We start from the raw sequence: 22567 nt of genomic DNA on the forward strand, positions 1-22567 counted from the left end.
GCCCTGCGGTGCTCTGCAAGCGTCAGGCGGTGCTGTGCTCTACGAGTGTCAGGCGCTGTGTTGCTCTGCGAGTGTCAGGCGCTGAGGTGCTCTACGAGTGTCAGGCGCTGTGTTTCTCTGCGAGTGTCAGGCGCTGGGGTGCTCTGCGAGTGTCAGGCGCTGTGGTGCTCTGCGAGTGTCAGGCCCTGCGGTGCTCTGCGAGTGTCAGGCCCTGCGGTGCTCTGCGAGTGTCAGGCGCTGTGGTGCTCTGCGAGTGTCAGGCGCTGTGGTGCTCTGCGAGTGTCAGGCGCTGTGGTGCTCTGCGAGTGTCAGGCGCTGTGGTGCTCTGCGAGTGTCAGGCGCTGTGGTGCTCTGCGAGTGTCAGGCGCTGTGGTGCTCTGAGAGTGTCAGGCGCTGTGGTGCTCTGAGAGTGTCAGGCGCTGTGGTGCTCTGCGAGTGTCAGGCGCTGTGGTGCTCTGAGAGTGTTAGGCGCTGTGGTGCTCTGAGAGTGTTAGGCGCTGTGGTGCTCTGCGAGTGTTAGGCCCTGCGGTGCTCTGCGAGTGTCAGGCGCTGTGGTGCTCTGCGAGTGTCAGGCGCTGCGGTGCTCTGCGAGTGTCAGGCGCTGCGGTGCTCTGCGAGTGTCAGGCGCTGCGGTGCTCTGTGAGTGTCAGGCGCTGCGGTGCTCTGCGAGTGTCAGGCGCTACGGTGCTCTGCGAGTGTCAGGCTCTGCGGTGCTCTGCGAGTGTCAGGCGCTGCGGTGCTCTGCGAGTGTCAGGCGCTGTGGTGCTCTGCGAGTGTCAGGCGCTGTGGTGCTCTGCGAGTGTCGGGCGCTGTGGTGCTCTGCGAGTGTCAGGCGCTGTGGTGCTCTGCGAGTGTCAGGCGCTGTGGTGCTCTGCGAGTGTCAGGCGCTGTGGTGCTCTGAGTGTGTCAGGCGCTGTGGTGCTCTGCGAGTGTCAGGCGCTGTGGTGCTCTGAGAGTGTCAGGCGCTGTGGTGCTCTGCGAGTGTCAGGCGCTGTGGTGCTCTGAGAGTGTTAGGCGCTGTGGTGCTCTGAGAGTGTCAGGCGCTGTGGTGCTCTGCGAGTGTCAGGCGCTGTGGTGCTCTGAGAGTGTTAGGCGCTGTGGTGCTCTGAGAGTGTTAGGCGCTGTGGTGCTCTGCGAGTGTTAGGCCCTGCGGTGCTCTGCGAGTGTCAGGCGCTGTGGTGCTCTGCGAGTGTCAGGCGCTGCGGTGCTCTGCGAGTGTCAGGCGCTGCGGTGCTCTGCGAGTGTCAGGCGCTGCGGTGCTCTGTGAGTGTCAGGCGCTGCGGTGCTCTGCGAGTGTCAGGTGCTACGGTGCTCTGCGAGTGTCAGGCGCTGTGGTGCTCTGCGAGTGTCAGGCGCTGTGGTGCTCTGCGAGTGTCAGGCGCTGTGGTGCTCTGAGTGTGTCAGGCGCTGTGGTGCTCTGCGAGTGTCAGGCGCTGTGGTGCTCTGAGAGTGTCAGGCGCTGTGGTGCTCTGCGAGTGTCAGGCGCTGTGGTGCTCTGAGAGTGTTAGGCGCTGTGGTGCTCTGCGAGTGTCAGGCGCTGTGGTGCTCTGCGAGTGTCAGGCGCTGTGGTGCTCTGCGAGTGTCAGGCGCTGTGGTGCTCTGAGTGTGTCAGGCGCTGTGGTGCTCTGCGAGTGTCAGGCGCTGTGGTGCTCTGAGAGTGTCAGGCGCTGTGGTGCTCTGCGAGTGTCAGGCGCTGTGGTGCTCTGAGAGTGTCAGGCGCTGTGGTGCTCTGAGAGTGTCAGGCGCTGTGGTGCTCTGCGAGTGTCAGGCGCTGTGGTGCTCTGAGAGTGTTAGGCGCTGTGGTGCTCTGAGAGTGTTAGGCGCTGTGGTGCTCTGCGAGTGTTAGGCCCTGCGGTGCTCTGCGAGTGTCAGGCGCTGTGGTGCTCTGCGAGTGTCAGGCGCTGCGGTGCTCTGCGAGTGTCAGGCGCTGCGGTGCTCTGCGAGTGTCAGGCGCTGCGGTGCTCTGTGAGTGTCAGGCGCTGCGGTGCTCTGCGAGTGTCAGGCGCTACGGTGCTCTGCGAGTGTCAGGCTCTGCGGTGCTCTGCGAGTGTCAGGCGCTGCGGTGCTCTGCGAGTGTCAGGCGCTGTGGTGCTCTGCGAGTGTCAGGCGCTGTGGTGCTCTGCGAGTGTCGGGCGCTGTGGTGCTCTGCGAGTGTCAGGCGCTGTGGTGCTCTGCGAGTGTCAGGCGCTGTGGTGCTCTGCGAGTGTCAGGCGCTGTGGTGCTCTGAGTGTGTCAGGCGCTGTGGTGCTCTGCGAGTGTGAGGCGCTGTGGTGCTCTGAGAGTGTCAGGCGCTGTGGTGCTCTGCGAGTGTCAGGCGCTGTGGTGCTCTGAGAGTGTTAGGCGCTGTGGTGCTCTGCGAGTGTTAGGCCCTGCGGTGCTGTGCGAGTGTCAGGCGCTGTGGTGCTCTGCGAGTGTCAGGCGCTGTGGTGCTCTGCGAGTGTCAGGCGCTGTGGTGCTCTGCGAGTGTCAGGCGCTGTGGTGCTCTGCGAGTGTCAGGCGCTGTGGTGCTCTGCGAGTGTCAGGCGCTGTGGTGCTCTGCGAGTGTCAGGCGCTGTGGTGCTCTGCGAGTGTCAGGCGCTGTGGTGCTCTGAGAGTGTCAGGCGCTGTGGTGCTCTGAGAGTGTCAGGCGCTGTGGTGCTCTGCGAGTGTCAGGCGCTGTGGTGCTCTGAGAGTGTCAGGCGCTGTGGTGCTCTGCGAGTGTCAGGCGCTGTGGTGCTCTGAGAGTGTCAGGCGCTGTGGTGCTCTGCGAGTGTCAGGCGCTGTGGTGCTCTGCGAGTGTCAGGCGCTGTGGTGCTCTGAGAGTGTCAGGCGCTGCGGTGCTCTGCGAGTGTCAGGCGCTGTGGTGCTCTGCGAGTGTCAGGCGCTGTGGTGCTCTGCGAGTGTCAGGCGCTGTGGTGCTCTGCGAGTGTCAGGCGCTGTGGTGCTCTGAGAGTGTCAGGCGCTGTGGTGCTCTGAGAGTGTCAGGCGCTGTGGTGCTCTGCGAGTGTCGGGCGCTGTGGTGCTCTGCGAGTGTCAGGCGCTGTGGTGCTCTGCGAGTGTTAGGCCCTGCGGTGCTCTGCGAGTGTCAGGCGCTGTGGTGCTCTGCGAGTGTCAGGCGCTGTGGTGCTCTATGAGCATCAGGCGTCACACACAGTCACAAAACAGGAGGACAGGCACACAGCACGGCCTAGACTGGTGCTCTGCAGATGGAGCCGCGCCCAGTAATAGTCTATTTACTGGACTGGTAGATGTGTAGCCTGGCTAGAATAAAGATTAATTCATAATGTGTATATATGCCCCCAATAACTTGTCTGCCCCCCCCCCCACTGGCCCCTAGTAACTTGTATGTTCCCCCCAGCAACGTATATGCTGTTTATTATGTTAATATTTTATTGTATTTTTTTAATGGGGGCCCCCATTCAGACTTTTGCTATGGGGCCCCATGATTTCTATGTACGCCCCTGCACCTAGCCCCAGCTTCCACTCTACACTTGAACTACAAAACTTATCTGCTTGTTTTCCCGCCCCGGGCTGTCTAGACCCCGGGGTGGGCCTGTCCAACCGCCTGGTCCCGCGCATTGGTATGCCTATCTTTCCCTAAGGGGGGGTGACTAGAGTTTCATGTCGGCTGTGTGTTACCTAGGTGAGGGAAGGTGTTATGCGGGGGCCTATTTGTGACTACCTGGTTTTGCCAGGGCGTCACACTATAGTAGCCCCACATTAGCCCTCAAACTGTAAACTTTATATATAGTCCTGGGCTCAGGTTTCCAGGGCCGCCTGTTTCCAGGTCTGGTTGTTAGGAATTACATCTCTATTCCATGAGATGACCTCCCTTGGCTTTGGTTTCTGCTATAGGAATAGCCTGCAGGGAAAGTTCAAAGTTTTTACGGTGCTTTATACAATGGAGATGTCACACTTAAATTCTAATATTATATTTTCCTTTATAGGAAGGTGCCCACGTTACCATATTGTACTGACAGGAATAGGGAAAAATGATATTATATTTTCCTTTATAGGAAGGTGCCCACGTTACCATATTGTACTGACAGGAATAGGGAAAAATGATTCCTAGTAAACTAAAAAAACTGGTTAAATCTGTAACAAATCCTGCTTTCCCAGTATTTCTTTAATTAATATAAAGGTATGTTTCTGTTTTTATGATAAACAAAACCTTTTTTATTCAACAGGGTCCAATAGGCTTGAGTGGTGCTCCAGGGTTTCCTGGTGTCCCTGGTATGAAGGTAAGGAACATTTGTAGAATATTTGTCTTCAGTTCTTGCTAATGGATGGATTAACATATAATTGTTTTGAAGATTGTTTCATTCATTAGTTTCAATGAAACGTTTACTTGTTGGTACTTTTACTTCTACTGAAGAGGTACTGTATGCAGAATACTGTGCAGTATGTGAGGAATATTAATAATGTAAAGGGGAACCTCCCTAATATGTGACACATGGCCACATGTAATATTTCAGAATATAATATAGCTGACGTCAACTTACGTGGCAAAATCAGGCATTTGTCAGAGATGTGAGTAGCTTGTCCACAGGGGTCTTAATGTGAATAGGGGAGGACAGCTGTATCTAATCTGAGCTTCCATGTAGTGACGGCCATGTTCCCATTGTATTACATCTACTGGCACAGGAATCGGTTACTATTGTGTATAGATAAGCAGAGAATTTATGTCTGCAGGTGCTATGAAGTCCCTATGACGGAGACAGCTGGAACTGAAAATCTTACAGTTGGCAAAATCCTGTGTTGTATTTGCCACAAGATAATAAACCGCAGACTGCATAATACAATAAAAGTTTTCATTCCTCTTAATAGCGTGTAATCAGTTACTTTCTCAAGCATGCTTGGCTTTATAAATTTCCCCAAAGCATTTTAAAGAATTTTAATGAAAATTGTTTGGCACAGTAATTGGGAACACTAAGAAATGCCCTAAGGAGGCTTCTATTTGTTTCAAGGGAAGATGTCTATGTGAACTGTTGAACTAATTTTCAGGAATTAGAAATATGCTGGATTTATCTAGAATTTATTATATAGCAAGTTTAATGTAGAAATGCAAACCATTCATAAACTGTACATGTTTGTGATATATTGTGTAATGCTAGGTACCAGGAAGTACCAAGCGCACAGTGAAAGGGAAGGCTAACCCTCTGTCTAGAATTGAAGGAACTGAAAAATATCACCAGCACCAGTACAAAGGAAGGAGGGCAGTATTTTAACACCAAGGGAATACTGATAATCAAGAGCTGGGTGGAAGTTGAGCTCCTGCCGGGTCCAAAAGGGGGAGCAATGAATCCAGCAGGAAAGCTAACTATAGCAATGAATACTGACAGCAGGAACCTTGCGTATTCTGCACAGCCAGATGCTGTGACCTTCTATGGCCAGAAATCACATCACTGTCTGTCACCCGTGACACACCCATGACATATTGGGATAGATAGTGCATCCTTCACAATGGTCCATGAGCAGTAGCTAAGGGAACAAGCGCAGTAGGGTATTATCCGAACAACACTATTGTTGTATAGCGGTTTCACTCACCTGTTATGGTTGTGTAGAACACAACACTGAAAAGACCTAAAGCGGGCTTTACATACTGCGACATCGCTAGCAATTGCCCCCGTCGTACGGCCGATATGTGGTGATCGCTGCCGTAGCAAACATTGTCACACGCACATACTTGCTCTGCGACGTTGCTGTGTTGCCGCACGACCCGCCCCCTTAGAAAAGAGGCGGTTTGTCCCTATATGTGTGGCCGTTACCTTGGATACCAAAGCTACTATAATGGGGTAAGTGACATAGCTTTTCAGAAGAATTATACTATATTTATAATTGAAGGTATTTACTAATATTATTATTAATACACCTACTACATATTGGGATAGGATCTTGGAGATGGGAATAACCATTTAAGCAGTGAATAACAAGTATCACAATTTTATCAATGATACTTCAAACTATTATTTGTCTGTTGGTAGTATAAAATCTGATATTGAGCAATGCTGCTCTATCACTCCACAGGACAATATTAGATTCTGCATTCTTGGCTTTTTGACTTACTGAAGCAATAAATGCTGTATGGTTATAATCACATTCATGAACTCGAATCCTTCCCATCTATACTCTATTAGGAGGATTAGCAGGGAACAACGTTGTATCTTTTGATGCAAATGGAAAAGTGTTCCAATTATGATCCCATGATGAAGTCAGACTTGAAGGTTTATTTTTACTATCCCATAACTTTATGGTACATCGCTAAGATTAATACTTAAATTGAGCTATGGCTATATACATAGTTGTGAAGTGAAAAGTTACCATAAAATGACAGCTCCATTGGATTCTGTACATTGATTGTGTATTGTGAGCAGCACTATAATGCTCCAGATGCACACCATAGCACAGTATTAAGAGATACTTTTGCTCCAGATAGTTCTTGGGTGGGGTCTTTTTTTCTTTGCTTTTGTGTCTAATTATACTAATAAAACAGTAGTTTATTATAATTTATGTTTTTTGTGGTAATGATTTGAGTCATTTTGTTAATGCTGTAATGTAACAAACAAACGTTAATATAATGATGTAACAAGCAAATTTTCTGAAAGTTTGAAGGGTCCCTGTCCACTACTTACACACAAGCATATAGCCATGACAGCATTGTATAATTTCAATGGTATGTCTTAATCTCTTCAACTTTCCATTAAAATAGGGTGAGGCTGGCCCAACTGGTGCACGTGGTCCTGAAGGTCCTCAAGGTCCAAGAGGTGAAACTGGTTCCCAAGGACACGCTGGGTCACAAGGTATCCAGGTATGTTGGTGTTTATGGGAATTTGGAAGTGAAAGTGTACCAGAATATAAAAAATATATATTGAGTATTGACTACTCGTGTCTTTACTTTTGTCACTTGTTATGTTTTGTCACATTTTAGTGCTAGGAAGTTAGAGTTTCAATACATTTTAGTCATACTCTTTTATTGTGCAGAACAATGTCAAATAAATCAATGGCAGATTAGAAAATGTACTTATATTATCTCCACATCTCTTTTGATAATACATTTTCTTCTTTTTTGTAAGTACATGTTTACGACCAAATGCAATAATACAATGAACATTACTATGTAGTTTAGTTTTTGATAATATTAATGTGTCTTACATTTTGCTTTTAGGGTACAGCAGGGACTGATGGAACTGGTGGAGCTAAAGGGCCAACTGTAAGTGGAATGTAACCAGTAATGGACATTTTCCTTGATTTATGTAAATTTTGTGACATATATTCTATTTTCTCTGCCAGGGAGGTCCTGGTATTGCAGGTCCACCTGGACTTATAGGACCGCCTGGGTCTCCTGGACCTCAAGGAAGTACTGGGGCACCTGGTATCAGAGGCTCAGCAGTAAATATCATATGTTATTCTAAACTGTATTAATCAAATTTTCATTTTGTGTGGACCAAAAATTGCTCATCTCTATTCATAATCATGATGATAAAGTGATTACTTAAAATTTGAAATTTTGCTTGCTTGAAATATCAACATACAGTATGGTTCTTTTTGAAAACCACAGTCATTTTCCTTATAGGTTGTTATTCAAAGTATAAAGCTGGCTCAGGAGCTGAGTCTTCTTCATACCAGACAGACGATGACCACTGTAGCGAAACCGTTTAAATGCTATCATCAATTTCTGACAGCAGCAGTTAGATGACACCATGCTGGTTCTTTTATTGGCTCCCCTGACATGATTGAGGAGAACCTTTGAGCTACTATTGCAGACGGCGGCATGGTGAAGGCCCCCATGGCTGCCAACTTGGTGCTTGGTGCTCCAACAATACTGGGGTGTTGTAATACCTTCTATAAGCAATCGCAGGTTCAGTCCCCTAAGTGCAGTAAAAATGTAAGCAAAAATAAAAAAAGTTTTAAGTACATAAAGGTTTAAATCACCCTGCTATTTTCTTCCTTCAAAAATAAAAAAATGTAAAAAAATGTTTACAATAAATATATTTGGCACTGTTGTGTCTGAAAAAGTTTGCTCTATTAAAATATTTAAAATTTTAAGAAAAGAAAAAAAAAATCAAAACACCAGAATTGTGTTTATTGGGTTCCGCACTTCCCCAAAAAATGCAATTAAAAACAAAGGAAATGTATACTCTAATATGGTATAAATAAAAGCAGCGCAAACCACAAAAAACAAAGCCAACATAACATACCTCCATCAACTCAGAAATTTAGAAGATATGGGTCTCAGAAAATGGTGACACAAATTGTTTCTTTTATAATTTCTGATTTTTTTTTCACCACTAAAATAATAAACAACGGAATGTTTGTATTGTAAGGCTATGTGCGCACGTTGCGTTTTTTACCGCGTTTTTGCGGTGCGTTTTCTTTGCTCAAAACTGCATGACTTTGCTTCCCCAGCAAAGTCATGACTTTTTATTTTTGCTGTCCGTACGCAGCTTTTTTTTTAGCTGTGTTTTTGAGGTAAAAAAAACCCCAACATGTCAATTCTTTTCTGCGTTTTACTGCGTTTTTCCACCCAGGCAATGCATTGGAAAAATGCAGCAAAAAGCAGCCAAACACGCACCGAAACGCAGTAAAAATGCATGCGTTTCTACCAGTGCGTTTTTACAACGGATGCGTTTTTTGCGACCAAAAACACACAAAAACGCAGCGTCAAAAAAACGCAGCGTGCGCACATAGCCTAATGATCCAATTTTTCCTTTTTTTTATTTAGCTGAAGAATCATATTGCCAAGTTATTTTATTACAGAATGAACTCTGTAAAATTAAAACATAAAAAACAGATAGTGTTTATTTTCACAATTTCATTATACCTAGATATTTTTTTTACCATTTTCTAGTACATTACATGTTAAAATGAATGGTGCCATTTAAAGCTAAAACTTTTCCCACAAAAAACAAGCTCTCATTTGCTGTATTTCTGGAAAAAGTAAAATAGTTATGGCTCATGCAAAAAAGCAGAGGAAGCAGAGGAAAAAACAAAAGTGCAACCCCCCCAAAAAAAAAATTAAATTGGCATTACAGGGTTAAAATGACATTAAGGAGAATCTGTCAGCAGGTTTTTGCTATCTCATCTGAGAGCAGCATGGTGTAGTCAAAGAGACTCTTGGTTCAACAATGTATTGCTTAGTTTACTGTGTGCAGCGGTTCTGACACAATCAGAGTTTTTAGATTTAGTATGTAGCAAAGCTGAAACAGCTGTTCCCTCCCACACCAAGCTCTCAATATACAATGCCTATAGACAGTGAGCTGGTAATCACAGCAGGGCCCACAGGACAATATAGTCTGAGCAATGATAATGTCTTGCTGCTAAAATAATCATTGCAAGTAATGAACAGCTCATACCTTGATAAGAGCCACGTGACTGAAATCTGTGTGTTAACACCTACAACATACTCTCCTAATAATAAAAGGATGTCATGATATAAATCTGAATTGAATAGCTGTTTCTTCTATTAGATTATTTAACGTTACATTCTAAAAAGAAAAGAGCAATTTGTTAGTGGTTATGACCAAGCTTATGATCAACACAGAATTAAAAATGAAGGATTAAAATATAAAATGTTAACATTCCTATTAAAATATCTCCTCTGATGGATTGGTACTTAAGTAAATATGTCTAGGAATGTGAAACCCTGCTGCTATTTTTTTTCTACTTTTTACCTAATCAATAGATATTAGGCATATCTTGTGCTTAGAATTTGTGCATTTTTGCTATGATAAAATAGGAAGTTTTAGGAAAACACATTCTATTACCTTTCTCAGAAGATTTTGATTTTAGCAAGAGACTTATTTTATGAGACCTCACGTTATTTAATGCCTTTCGGTAAGATTTATCATTCCAGATTTGTCACTATATATATATCTATAATTGCCTTATTCTGTCTGTCTGTCTGTCTGTCTTGCTCCAAAATTGTGTCACCGTGACAGTGTCACCGTGACAGTGTCGTTAGAGTGACAACTGTCGGATTGGCCACTGGGCTCGGCCTGACCCCGCCCCCCCCCACGGATTGGCCGCTCACCTTGGCCTGGCCCCACGCCCCGCATGGATTAGCCGCTCGCCCCGGGTCCTCCGCACGCATCGCCCGCTCCAGCGTACACCGGCTCCCGGTACACATGTGCAGGGAGCCGGCATAAGCTGACACCTCGCCCGCTCGTCCCCGCTACACGTTGGCACACTCGGCCCTGCCCCCGGCAGACATAACCTTGCGATGCTGGGATCGTGACGGAGCCGGTGTACGCTGGTAACCATGATACACGTAACTATAGGAAGCGCTTCCCTTAGTTACCCGATGTGTATTATGGTTGCCAGCGTACACCGGCTCCCGGTACACATGTGCAGGGAGCCGGCATACGCTGACGCCTCGCCCGCTCAGTCCCGCCCTCGGCACACGTTGCCACGCTCGGACCCGCCCCCGGCGGCCCCAGCATGGGGGATGGAGCACGATGGGGGTGTGTTCAGAATGGAGGATGGAGCATGATGGGGGGTGTGCATCATGGGAGATGGAGCACGATGGGGTGAGTGCAGCATGGGAGATGGAGCACGATGGGGGGTGCGCAGCATGGGGGATGGAGCACAATGGGGGTTGCGCAGCATGGAGGATGGAGCACAATGGGGGGGTGCAGCATGGAGGATGGAGCACAATGGGGAGTGCGCAGCATGTCGGATGGAGCACAATGGGGGGTGCACAGCATGTCGAATGGAGCACGATGGGGCGTGCGCAGCATGGGGGATGGATCATGATAGGGGGTGCGCAGCATGGGGGTTGGAGTACAATAGGGGGTGCGCAGCATGGTGGATGGAGCATGATGGGGGGTGCGCAGCATGGGAGATGAAGCACGATGCATGTCGGATGGAGCACAATGGGGGGTGCACAGCATGTCGAATGGAGCACGATGGGGCGTGCACAGCATGGGGGATGGATCATGATAGGGGGTGCGCAGCATGGGGGTTGGAGTACAATAGGGGGTGCGCAGCATGGTGGATGAAGCACGATGGGGGGTACGCAGCATGGGGGATGGAGCACGATGGGGGGTGCGCAGCATGGGGGATGGAGCACGATGAGGGGTGCGCAGCATGGGGGATGGAGCACGATGAGGGGTGCCCAGCATGGGGGATGTAGCACGATGGGGGATGCGCAGCATGGGGGAAGGAGCACGATGGGGGGTGCGCAGCATGGGGGATGGAGCACGATGGGGGTGCACACCTCCCCCCAAAACACACACAGATCGCCACTTGCGCACCGCACAACACACCACACACACACTGGGAACCACAAACACCGCCCTACACAGACACCCACACACACACAGACAACGCTGCACACACAACACCCAACACACAAACACCGTGGCATAAATAAATATACGCACATACTGCGCAACACACACTGCACAAAACATGCCTCCCCCCAAAACACACACTTGCACTCCACACCCACACAAACTGCGCAACACACACAGCACCACACACACAACGCTGCAGACACACAGCGCTCCACAAACAACGCAACACACACAACGCAACACACAAACAACACCGCTCTCACACCCCCCCACACCCAGACAACACCCAGAACATTTACAGCACCCTACACAAACACTTGGTAACTACACACAACAACATATATATATATATATATAACAAAAATCATACATTAGCTACACAATACGTAAATTCTAGAATACCCAATGCGTTAGAATCGGGCCACCTTCTAGTATATATATATAATTGCCTTATTCTGTCTGTCTGTCTTGCTCCAAAATTGTGTCGTTACAGTGACAGTGTCCTTACAGTGACAATCGTCGGATTGGCCGCTGGGCTCGGCCTGGTCCCGCCCCCACACGGATTGGTCGCTCGGCCTGGCCCCGCCCCCCGCATGGATTGGCCGCTCAGCTAGGCCCTGCCACCCTCACGCATTGGACGCTCGCGCTGGCCCCGCCCCCCTTCCACGCATTGCTAGAACCCACACAGAGCCCCAACTCCCAGGTGACTGCTGCAGCCCCGGAAGCCCACACCGGCAGGACAAAGTGGGAAAAAAGGCCGAATGTGTTAAACCACTAGCTTACCCCGGCTCCCGGCACTAGTGTGCCAGAGCCGGCGTCGGCTGGTAACCATAGTACACATAGGTTAACTATAGAAACTAGCTTACCCTGGCACACGTCAGCACTGTCGCTTTTAATACTTACCTTTTCTCCATTTTGTCAGATCCGGCGCAATCCCGTGCACTGTGTACACTACAGTGGCCGCGCAACAACCTCCGATCACGTGTTGTCATGTGACCAGGAAGCTGCCAGTGTACTGTTCACAGTGTATGGGAGCGCGCCGGATGTGTGAAATCACTAGCTTACCCCGGCTCCCAGCACACGTGTGCCAGAGCCGGCGTAGGCTGGTAACCATAGTACACATCGGGTAACTATAGAAACCGCTTTCCTTAGTTACCTGATGTAACTAGCTTACCCCAGCTCCCAGCACACGTGTGCCAGAGACGGCGTAGGCTGGTAACCATAGTACACATCGGGTAACTATAGAAACCACTTTCCTTAGTTACCCGTTGTAACTAGCTTACCTCGGCTCACAGCACACGTGTGCCAGAGCCGGCGTAGGCTGGTAACCATAGTACACATCGGATAACTATAGAAACCGCTTTTCTTAGTTACCCGATGTAACTAGCTTACCCCGGCTCCCAGCACACATGTGCCAGAGCCGGCATAGGCTGGTAACCATAGTACACATCGGGTAACTATAGAAACCACTTTCCTTAGTTACCCGATGTAACTAGCTTACCCCGGCTCCCAGCACACGTGTGCCAGAGCCGGCGTAGGCTGGTAACCATACTAGACATCGGGTAACTATAGAAACCTCTTTCCCTAGCTACCCGATGTGTAACATGGTTACTAGCTTACCCCGGCTCCCAGCACACGTGTGCCGGAGCCGGCGTATGCTGGTAACCATGGTACACATCGGTTAACTATGGAAACCGCATTGCATAGTTACCCGAGCCACGCCCCCGCACGGATTAGCTGCTCGGCCTGGCCCCGCCCCCTGCACGCATTGGCCGTTCAGCCAGAACCCGCCCCCTGCATGAATTAAACGTTCGGCCTGGCACCGCCCCCCTCACGCATTGGACGCTCAACCTGGCCCCGCCCCCGCACGCATTCCCCGAAGACTCCCAGGTGACTGCTGCACCCCCGGAAGCCCACACCGACAAGCCAGCCTAGACATACCGTTGCGTTGCTGGGATCGTGTTGGAGCCAGCGTACGCTGGTAAACATGGTACACATTGGGTAACCATGGAAACCACTTTGCTTACTTACCCGATTGTGTAACATGGTTACCAGCGTGTGCCGGCTACCTGCCCATTAAGATCGTTGCTCTCCCGCTGTTAAACACGCTGATGCGTGCTGCACAGCAGGAGACCAACAAACAAAAAATGAACCAGCACTGTCGCTTTGAATAGTTACCCGATGTGTACCATGGTTACTAGCTTACCCCGACTCCCGCCCGGCACACGTGTGCCGGAGCTGGCGTACACTGTTAACCAGTGTACACATTAGGTAACCCATCCAATCCATTTATTACATTATTATTCAATCTGCTAACCTACATACACATTCTAGACTACCCGATACGTTAGAATCGGGCGACCTTCTAGTTTATATATATATACACAGTTAAGTCCAGAAATATTTGGACAGTGACACAAGTTTTGTTATTTTAGCTGTTTACAAAAACATGTTCAGAAATACAATTATATATATAATATGGGCTGAAAGTGCACACTCCCAGCTGAAATATGAGAGTTTTCACATCCAAATCGGAGAAAGGGTTTAGGAATCATAGCTCTGTAATGCATAGCCTCCTCTTTTTCAAGGGACCAAAAGTAATTGGACAAGGGACTCTAAGGGCTGCAATTAACTCTGAAGGCGTCTCCCTCGTTAACCTGTAATCAATGAAGTAGTTAAAAGGTCTGGGGTTGATTACAGGTGTGTGGTTTTGCATTTGGAAGCTGTTGCTGTGACCAGACAACATGCGGTCTAAGGAACTCTCAATTGAGGTGAAGCAGAACATCCTGAGGCTGAAAAAAAAGAAAAAATCCATCAGAGAGATAGCAGACATGCTTGGAGTAGCAAAATCAACAGTCGGGTACATTCTGAGAAAAAAGGAATTGACTGGTGAGCTTGGGAACTCAAAAAGGCCTGGGCGTCCACGGATGACAACAGTGGTGGATGATCGCCGCATACTTTCTTTGGTGAAGAAGAACCCGTTCACAACATCAACTGAAGTCCAGAACACTCTCAGTGAAGTAGGTGTATCTGTCTCTAAGTCAACAGTAAAGAGAAGACTCCATGAAAGTAAATACAAAGGGTTCACATCTAGATGCAAACCATTCATCAATTCCAAAAATAGACAGGCCAGAGTTAAATTTGCTGAAAAACACCTCATGAAGCCAGCTCAGTTCTGGAAAAGTATTCTATGGACAGACGAGACAAAGATCAACCTGTACCAGAATGATGGGAAGAAAAAAGTTTGGAGAAGAAAGGGAACGGCACATGATCCAAGGCACACCACATCCTCTGTAAAACATGGTGGAGGCAACGTGATGGCATGGGCATGCATGGCTTTCAATGGCACTGGGTCACTTGTGTTTATTGATGACATAACAGCAGACAAGAGTAGCTGGAGGAATTCTGAAGTGTACCGGGATATACTTTCAGCCCAGATTCAGCCAAATGCCGCAAAGTTGATCGGACGGCGCTTCATAGTACAGATGGACAATGACCCCAAGCATACGGCCAAAGCTACCCAGGAGTTCATGAGTGCAAAAAAGTGGAACATTCTGCAATGGCCAAGTAAATCACCAGATCTTAATCCAATTGAGCATGCATTTCACTTGCTGAAATCCAGACTTAAGACGGAAAGATCCACAAACAAGCAAGACCTGAAGGCTGCGGCTGTAAAGGCCTGGCAAAGCATTAAGAAGGAGGAAACCCAGCGTTTGGTGATGTCCATGGGTTCCAGACTTAAGGCAGTGATTGCCTCCAAAGGATTCACAACAAAATATTGAAAATAAAAATATTTTGTTTGGGTTTGGTTTATTTGTCCAATTACTTTTGACCTCCTAAAATGTGGAGTGTTTGTAAAGAAATGTGTACAATTCCTACAATTTCTATCAGATATTTTTGTTCAAACCTTCAAATTAAACGTTACAATCTGCACTTGAATTCTGTTGTAGAGATTTCATTTCAAATCCAATGTGGTGGCATGCAGAGCCCAACTCGCGAAAATTGTGTCACTGTCCAAATATTTCTGGACCTAACTGTATATATATATATATATATATATATATATATTTGTCAGGACATATAGAATAAAGTAGGTGGTAGAGATGAGCAGATCCCTTCACGTAACCCTGGTACATGGCTTCATGGCTATGGGCAGAAGCTACACAAAGTTTCCAAGTTTGCTGGTTCCCCAAAGCGATGTTTGACAGCTTGAAATGATGTTATGCACAGTAAATGACGCAGCATTATTGAGTGTACCTGGAATCCCGGGGAGTAAGAAAATGTGCGTATCTCCTGTCCACAGCCAGGGGGCACTGACTTGGTATAGGGCTGCTCAAAGCGATTAACCTACCTGTAGGAAACAGCCTTATAATTCACTGAATTTCTCATAATAGCTAATACTGAATGCTAAATTTAAAGAGTAACCATCGATTTAATTTAGATTTCATAAATCAATAGTACACATGAAAATATGGAACTTATGAATGTATTTGCTTCTACCTCCATCACGAATGATCTTTAATTGTCACAATTCTCAATTCACGGTAAAATCCATATTCAGTAAAGACAGGTTTTTACATCACGGAGACAGGAGACTGCAGTTGTTATTAATAGATATCTATGTAGAGAGGAAGATGTGCGTGTGTAGGTGGGAGCTAGAAGTAGAGCGCCCTTCCTGTCTTGGTCTACATAGAATCTTAGAAGTAGCAGCTGCCATTTCCAATCTCCGGGATATACTAATCTGTCTTCACTGAATACAGATTTTACCTGAGAATTGAGAATTTTGTGAATGAACGGTCAGTCGTGTTGGAGAAAGAAAAACATTTGTCTGATAAGAAAGTTGTTTTTTTTTTTCATGTGTACTATTGATTTATTAAATAAAAATTAAAACAACGGTTACTCTTTAATATAAATGATAAACATTTGTCTTACACTATTTCATTTCACTCCTCTAAGCCTAGCTATACCCTGCTTGTGAACCTATGATCCCATTTTAAATATAATGCAGTTTTACAAGCATGATAAATAGGTCTAAAAAGAAAACCTCCAATTGTACCAATGCGCCAAAAAGTAAGGCAAACTCCAGTTGTACCAAAATGCTGCAAAAAGTTGAAGAGGGCTACGGAAAGTAATCTGATTAAGCTATATTAAAGTCTTCCCATCTTCAACTGTGTGTATTGTGTGTTGAATGGGAGGTTTCTAACATGAGTATCTGTACATTTCGGCTCAAGAATAAGCTCCTGCCTGTTTATAGAATAGTTCTAATACAGAACACTCATCATAATACACTGCAATGTACCTGTGCATGAATGAGGTTCCACACTCTGTATATACGCATGTGTTTTACCCCTTTTATATCTGCTCAAAATAGGAGAAAGCAAATGATGCGCCCACGGTGTCTTGGGGGGAGGGTTACCCATCACCGGGCCGGTTTGGGGATGTCACAGCAGCCTGGCCTGGTTCCGTGACTCCATTGGTGTCAATAAAAGATGGGGATGGGGACGATGGGAGTTGTAGTTATTCGTGATGCCACCTATGGTGTGCGGTCAGGTATTAGCCGCCACTGCGGGAGGTCTTCTCCAGGGCGGATAATAACGCAGCTCAGATGATATAGCTCTCCACAGGCAGAGCTTAGGCCCCAGGGAGGATGTGGGGAGTAGTAGTCCACTCTAATGAAGGAGCACGGGGCGCGGGAAGGATTAGACGACACAACAGTTGCAGTTTAAGTTCTTTACTCACTGAGATGTCACCGCCTTTGGACTGACGAACTCCGCTGTCATTAGTTCTTATCCTGGATAGTTCGGAGGTCAGAACCGGTGTTTCTTTCAGTGAGTCCTTGTTCCCTGTGCCGTGTTGTGTGAGTCCCTGCTGCTTGAAGCTACGCTGGGACCCGAGTCCTGGGAATGGTTTCTTTCCCAGCCCGTATAGCAGGCAGCGCGAGTCCGTAGATGGGGCCACCCTATGGTCACAACCCCTTGCTCTATATGCTGCTGTGCCCCGGGCACTGTGTGTGGGTCAGAAGACTTGAAATCCTCTGCCCGGTGGATTCTGCTGGTGGGACCTGTCAGTCCTAAAAGAGCTATGGTGCAGCTCTCCCCACAGCGACCATGTCCTCCTGCATCTCACTTGTTTCCTGGTTGCTGACTAACTGATTGTGTATGTGTGTGTGTGTGTGTGTGACGCCTTCCTCCCTTGTCAAACTCCTCCCCCTTGTGTTCCTGAACTAGTGAACAGTGGGTCCACTACATTAGTGATGGCCACCCTCCAATGTCTCTACTCCAGCCCAGTCCCAGTGAGAATGCATCTAACTGTGTGTTGTGGTGGTTTGTGGTTGTTTACCGGAGAAGACCCCCTCCTTACCCGGGATGGTGATGGTCACAAGCAAAGCTAGGAAAGTAGCCATGTGAGTAAATCATGTGACCACTGATACTTTCCTTCCTATGGATGTGGGACTGCTATCATTGGCTTGAAGGTGTCTCATAGGAAAGTGAAGTAGAGAACATCCCAGGCGCACTTACTGATATAACACCATACTGTGTGATATAATAATATTACTATGAAGAAATCATGTTAACAATCATTTTTGTAATACTGTGTACATTAATGTTAAAAATATGTTTGTGCAATAAAACACTTTATAATAAGTTTTTATTACTCAAAGGGTGATCCAGGTGTCCCTGGTTTTAAAGGTGAAGCTGGACCCAAAGGGGAACCTGTGAGTATTTGTAGGAATTTATATCTATTAATTTTCTTTTTTTATACTTCTGTAACTTTGTATATGAGGTATGCTGAGGCAAAAACTTCAATGTATCAAAGAAGAAGTAATTACAGAAAACTAAAGACCAGTTTGTGTTTAAACAGGGTCCACATGGTCCACAAGGTGCAACGGGTCCACAAGGTGAAGAGGGTAAAAGAGGTCCCCGTGGAGACCCTGGATCAATAGGTCCTCTAGGATCAGTTGGAGAAAGGGTAATTCTTTTATCTTTTTTTCTTTTTTTCTTAAATAGAATTAATTAAATTGTTCAAATTAAAATTAAAAGAATCTCCTAGGTAAGACTTTCATTGATTGCTATCAGAAATCAATGACTAATGCTATAGAAATTCAAATTTGTAAAATTAGTACAAATTTTTTTTTGCCCATTACATTTGGTTTGATGGCTCATGACAGTCCTACATAAATTAGGAAAAAATACTTTCCTTGGTTGCAGAGTTCTGAAACCCTCTTTCCCTCTTTTCTAACAGTGATGTTTTACATTTTGTACTACCTATAGCTTTGTCACAATACACTACAGTATGAATTGATAATATAAGGTACAGTTTCAATATGAAAGCACTAAATGTAATAGGCTATATAGTATATTATGTTCACAATATCTAATTATTCATTTTAACATATATCATTTTTTCTTTTTACCTCTAGGGTGCCCCTGGTAATCGTGGGTTTCCTGGATCAGATGGGCTTCCTGGACCCAAGGTAATAATATTAGTTTTGATTATTTCTTTACCTTATGTGCTCATCGGTACAAAATAAGCTGTGCCTTTAGTAGATATAGTAGTCAACAATTACAATCAATATAACATTATTTACACAACAGAGCCATAAAATGCCCTAATCATACTTTGATATAGTCTTGTATGGCAAGAGTATAGAACATGAAAATATTAAATGTGTATATATTTCCCATTATAGATATTTATTTTTAATTATGCAGTTATTTTATTAGTTCTACTTCTTTATTCTAAAACATTAACACACACATTTACAGGGTGCTCAAGGAGAACGAGGAATAGCAGGAGTTTCAGGACCTAAAGGCGCTACAGGGGACCCTGGTCGTCTAGGAGAACCTGGTCTTCCTGGTGCTAGAGTAAGTAAGACTAATCTGTGCGTACTAGTCTTTGTAATATTTTCTGATTTACATTCTATTTAAAATTGTCTATTTTTATTCATATGACTTGTTTAAATATTGTAAGGCAAAGTACACCCTGGTAGTTTAGGAACATAGGAGAGATTCATAATACATGGTTATTGCCTCTTAACATCAAAGGGTAATATTTCTCTTTGTGGAGAGAGAGAAAGAGAGAAAGGTTACCTCTTGGATCCCACTCATAAGCCTCTCAAGCAGCCATAACAGATCTCATGCTTTGCACTGAAGAGGAGCAGTACCCTGAAACACTGTGTGTACTTGTTTCGCTTTTATCCTTTGTCATATGACAAGGTTTGTTAAAGGGTCCATATTGACTTTTAGGATTGCTAATTCCAATGGGTGGCATTAAAGTTCAAGTCCTCTTCCTCTCTAAGGATGCAATTTGCATATTTAATGCCCCTTAAGAAACACGGTAGAATACAGTAAATTACCTGCTTAGTTTATACTGTCAAATTCTTACATGATATAAGAATAAGGTGCTTATGACAAGCGCCTAGCGCAAGAAGGCGGTTGTTAACTTTTTCATCTTTAGACAACTACTTTCTCATTTTAAAAATCTCTGAACAGTATGCAGTTTGTACCTGAGAAAGCATCCAAAGAAAAAAACTAATTCCCAACACCAACTAGCAGTGGCGTAACTAGAATCTGATGGGTTCTGTTGCAAAATTTGTACCTTTGGCCCCCCATATGTTGGTCAGATATATGGTCTCTTGTAGCATTCTAAATCCAATAAAGACATGTGTTTCCTCCCCCCTGCATCATGCACTTATGTTCTCCATCCTGAACTAATGTCCCTCATCCTGTTAAATGTCCATTTCCTGTTAGATACGTCCCCCATCCTGGTATATGTCCCCTATCCTGGTAAAAATGTCCCCATCCTGATATATATCCCCCATCCTAGTAAATATGTTCCCCATCCTGGGCCCCTTCCTTGTAAATTTGTCCCCCATCATGGTATATATGCCCCTCATCCAGGTCTATCTGTGTGCCATCCTGAGCCCCTTCATTGTAAATATGTCTCCCATCCAGGTATATATGTCCCCATCCTGGCACCTATCCTGGTATATATGTCCCCCATCCTGATATATATGACTCCTATCACTCCTATCATGGGCCTCTTCCTGCTAAATATATCTCTCATCTTGGTATAAATCCCCATCTTGGTATATATGTCCTTAACCTGGGCCCCTTCCTAATATACTTATCCCCCTGCTGGACCCCTTCCTGGTAAATATAGTTCCTGTTCTGCCTCTAAAGCATGATAAAAAAACAAAAAACATTCTACACAAATTCCTAGGCTCCCATGTTGCTCGATGTCCTCATATGTAGCCGGCGCTCAGTGGCCAGCAGGTGACATCAGTGTGCCTATTATGGCGACATATGAAGTCACTGGCATGCACCCCCAGTCACGGTAGTGCTAACGTGAGCTGCCGACATATATTTCAGTGCAGGGACCTGATGGATCTCTATGCAGCAATGTATTTCAGGAGGATGTGCATCCGAGAATGCACATCCAGCTGAAGTAGGCACTGAGGTCGGCGGGTCTCTGTACTGCCCCCGTGCCAGCAGTCTGGCTGCTAAGATCCGGATCTGCGGTGGCTCGAGGGGTCTCTGGACCCGGGGGTCGTGTGGCCACTTGAATAAAAGGGGGGGTTAGGAAGTTATTTACAGGGGATGGTGTGGAAAGTTCATGATGCCACCCGTGGTGTGTGGTAAGGTGGAGTACCACCGCTGCAATTGGGAGTACCCGGAGGCGATGGTGTTTAACCCCTCCATAGGTAGGGGGGATGCCCCAGGACTCGGTGAAGTTGAAGGTGATGGGGGTATGCTGTTGGGACGGTAAAGGGTCACTTGCGTACTCATTCAGTCCAATAACGCTGATACCGACAACTGTAGTAAACCAAAGTTCTGGACACCACTGCCGCTTAGAGCGAGCACGCCTGGGTCCCGTGCCCGTTGGTGTTACCTGTTAGTCTGTGACCTTTGCCTTGGCACCTTGTCTTCTTATTGGTCCCTTTAGTGTAGAACTAATCGGGTCCTGCTCCCCAGTGTGGCTAACTGGGTGAGCTTGCACTCAGGGTTCACGCTTGGGATTTTCTGGACCGTATGTGTGGAAAGTCTTATTCCCCTCGTTGTGCTAGTACCCTCATTTTGGAGCGGGTGGAGAACGGATCTTGAAGGCTCCGTCCTTGTCGGGTAAATTGTCAGGATGCCTGAAGCTTCTCCCTGACCTAGGGTCCATGTACCCCATCGTGCCCTGGCCCCTGCCCGGTGATGGCACAAGGCCACTGGCTGTCCTCGTCGACAGTCTGTGCCCCTTGTCACGATCCCCTGTGACCGGGGTCCAGCTCCTACCAGTACCAGACCAACGTCTGCCACCTATTAGTTCCAAGGAGCCCAGCTCCTGACCTTCTCTCACTTTCACCTCCAACACTCCACTGTTCTGCTCCTGATACTCCTGACTTACCCTTCAACCAACCCCCCCAAGTGGGCGACCCTATTCCACTCAGGCCATTGACTGGTGTGTCTGGTGGGTGTGGTGCAGAGTGTTCCTAGGATTTTGATTAGCTTGTTCTTGGCAACATCAAAGGTTAGGGATCCTTAACCAAGGAGGAGGTGGATATTGTACGGAAGGGCAGATTGCACAATACCCTGTGATGACTTGATAGGCCAGGGCGTTACACCTCCTCCACCCCTGGGCCCAGTCGCGGTTGCAGCCTCTGTGACCACGATTGTTACACCCTGCCAACTAGTAAAAGGGTCAGGTGGGTATGAAAAGTATCCTTCTCAATTTGCAACATATTGCAGAATAGATTGAATTCCTTTTCTTTTTTAAGTTTATTTCCACCTTTTACGATACTCTTACAAACCCCATACAGTACTTAAAGGGTTTGTTCACTACTTAGACAACTTCTTCACAATCTGATTGTGTGCGCCCATTAAAATAAAAACACATACTCACCTTCGGTGTCCACACTGTTTCAGTGGTGTGGGCACTTGCTCTTCCAGGGCTCATGTGACGTTGTTACATCACACAAGCTCTGTGCCCAATCAGCAGTGTCTTAACTGTCCCTGCCTTCAAATGTATCAGACATCAATAGGAAGTGAGTGGCCATCCAAAGCTCTTACTTCTTCCTGATGTTTAGTTCATATGAAGGTGAGGACAGTTAAGGCAGTGCGGATAGGGCACAGGGCTCGTGTGATGTAACAATGTGACATGGGCCCTGAAAGAGTGAGTGCCAACACCACTGGAATGGCAGTGCACCGCAGGTGAGTACTGTATAAGTGGTTTCATTTTAACCAGGGAGTAAACACTCAGATTGAGGAGGAGATGTCAGAGTAGCAGACAACCCCTTCAATGGAGTTTTC

The 22567-nt window shown here is 46.6% G+C and overlaps 1 protein-coding gene across 1 annotated transcript in view; it reads left to right on the plus strand.

The window, feature by feature from the left end:
- COL5A2 (collagen type V alpha 2 chain) overlaps window positions 1–22567 on the plus strand; it is a 384888-nt gene that overhangs the window by 284538 nt on the left and 77783 nt on the right. The window contains exons 18-25 of the mRNA XM_075317769.1: window positions 4167–4220; window positions 6689–6787; window positions 7145–7189; window positions 7270–7368; window positions 17935–17988; window positions 18135–18242; window positions 18694–18747; window positions 19040–19138. Of these exons, the coding sequence (XP_075173884.1) occupies window positions 4167–4220; window positions 6689–6787; window positions 7145–7189; window positions 7270–7368; window positions 17935–17988; window positions 18135–18242; window positions 18694–18747; window positions 19040–19138 (612 nt within the window). The remainder of the gene's footprint in view (window positions 1–4166; window positions 4221–6688; window positions 6788–7144; window positions 7190–7269; window positions 7369–17934; window positions 17989–18134; window positions 18243–18693; window positions 18748–19039; window positions 19139–22567) is intronic.

The sequence above is a fragment of the Anomaloglossus baeobatrachus genome, chromosome 7, assembly GCF_048569485.1.
Source record: "Anomaloglossus baeobatrachus isolate aAnoBae1 chromosome 7, aAnoBae1.hap1, whole genome shotgun sequence".
In the NCBI taxonomy this organism is placed as follows: Eukaryota; Metazoa; Chordata; class Amphibia; order Anura; family Aromobatidae; genus Anomaloglossus; species Anomaloglossus baeobatrachus.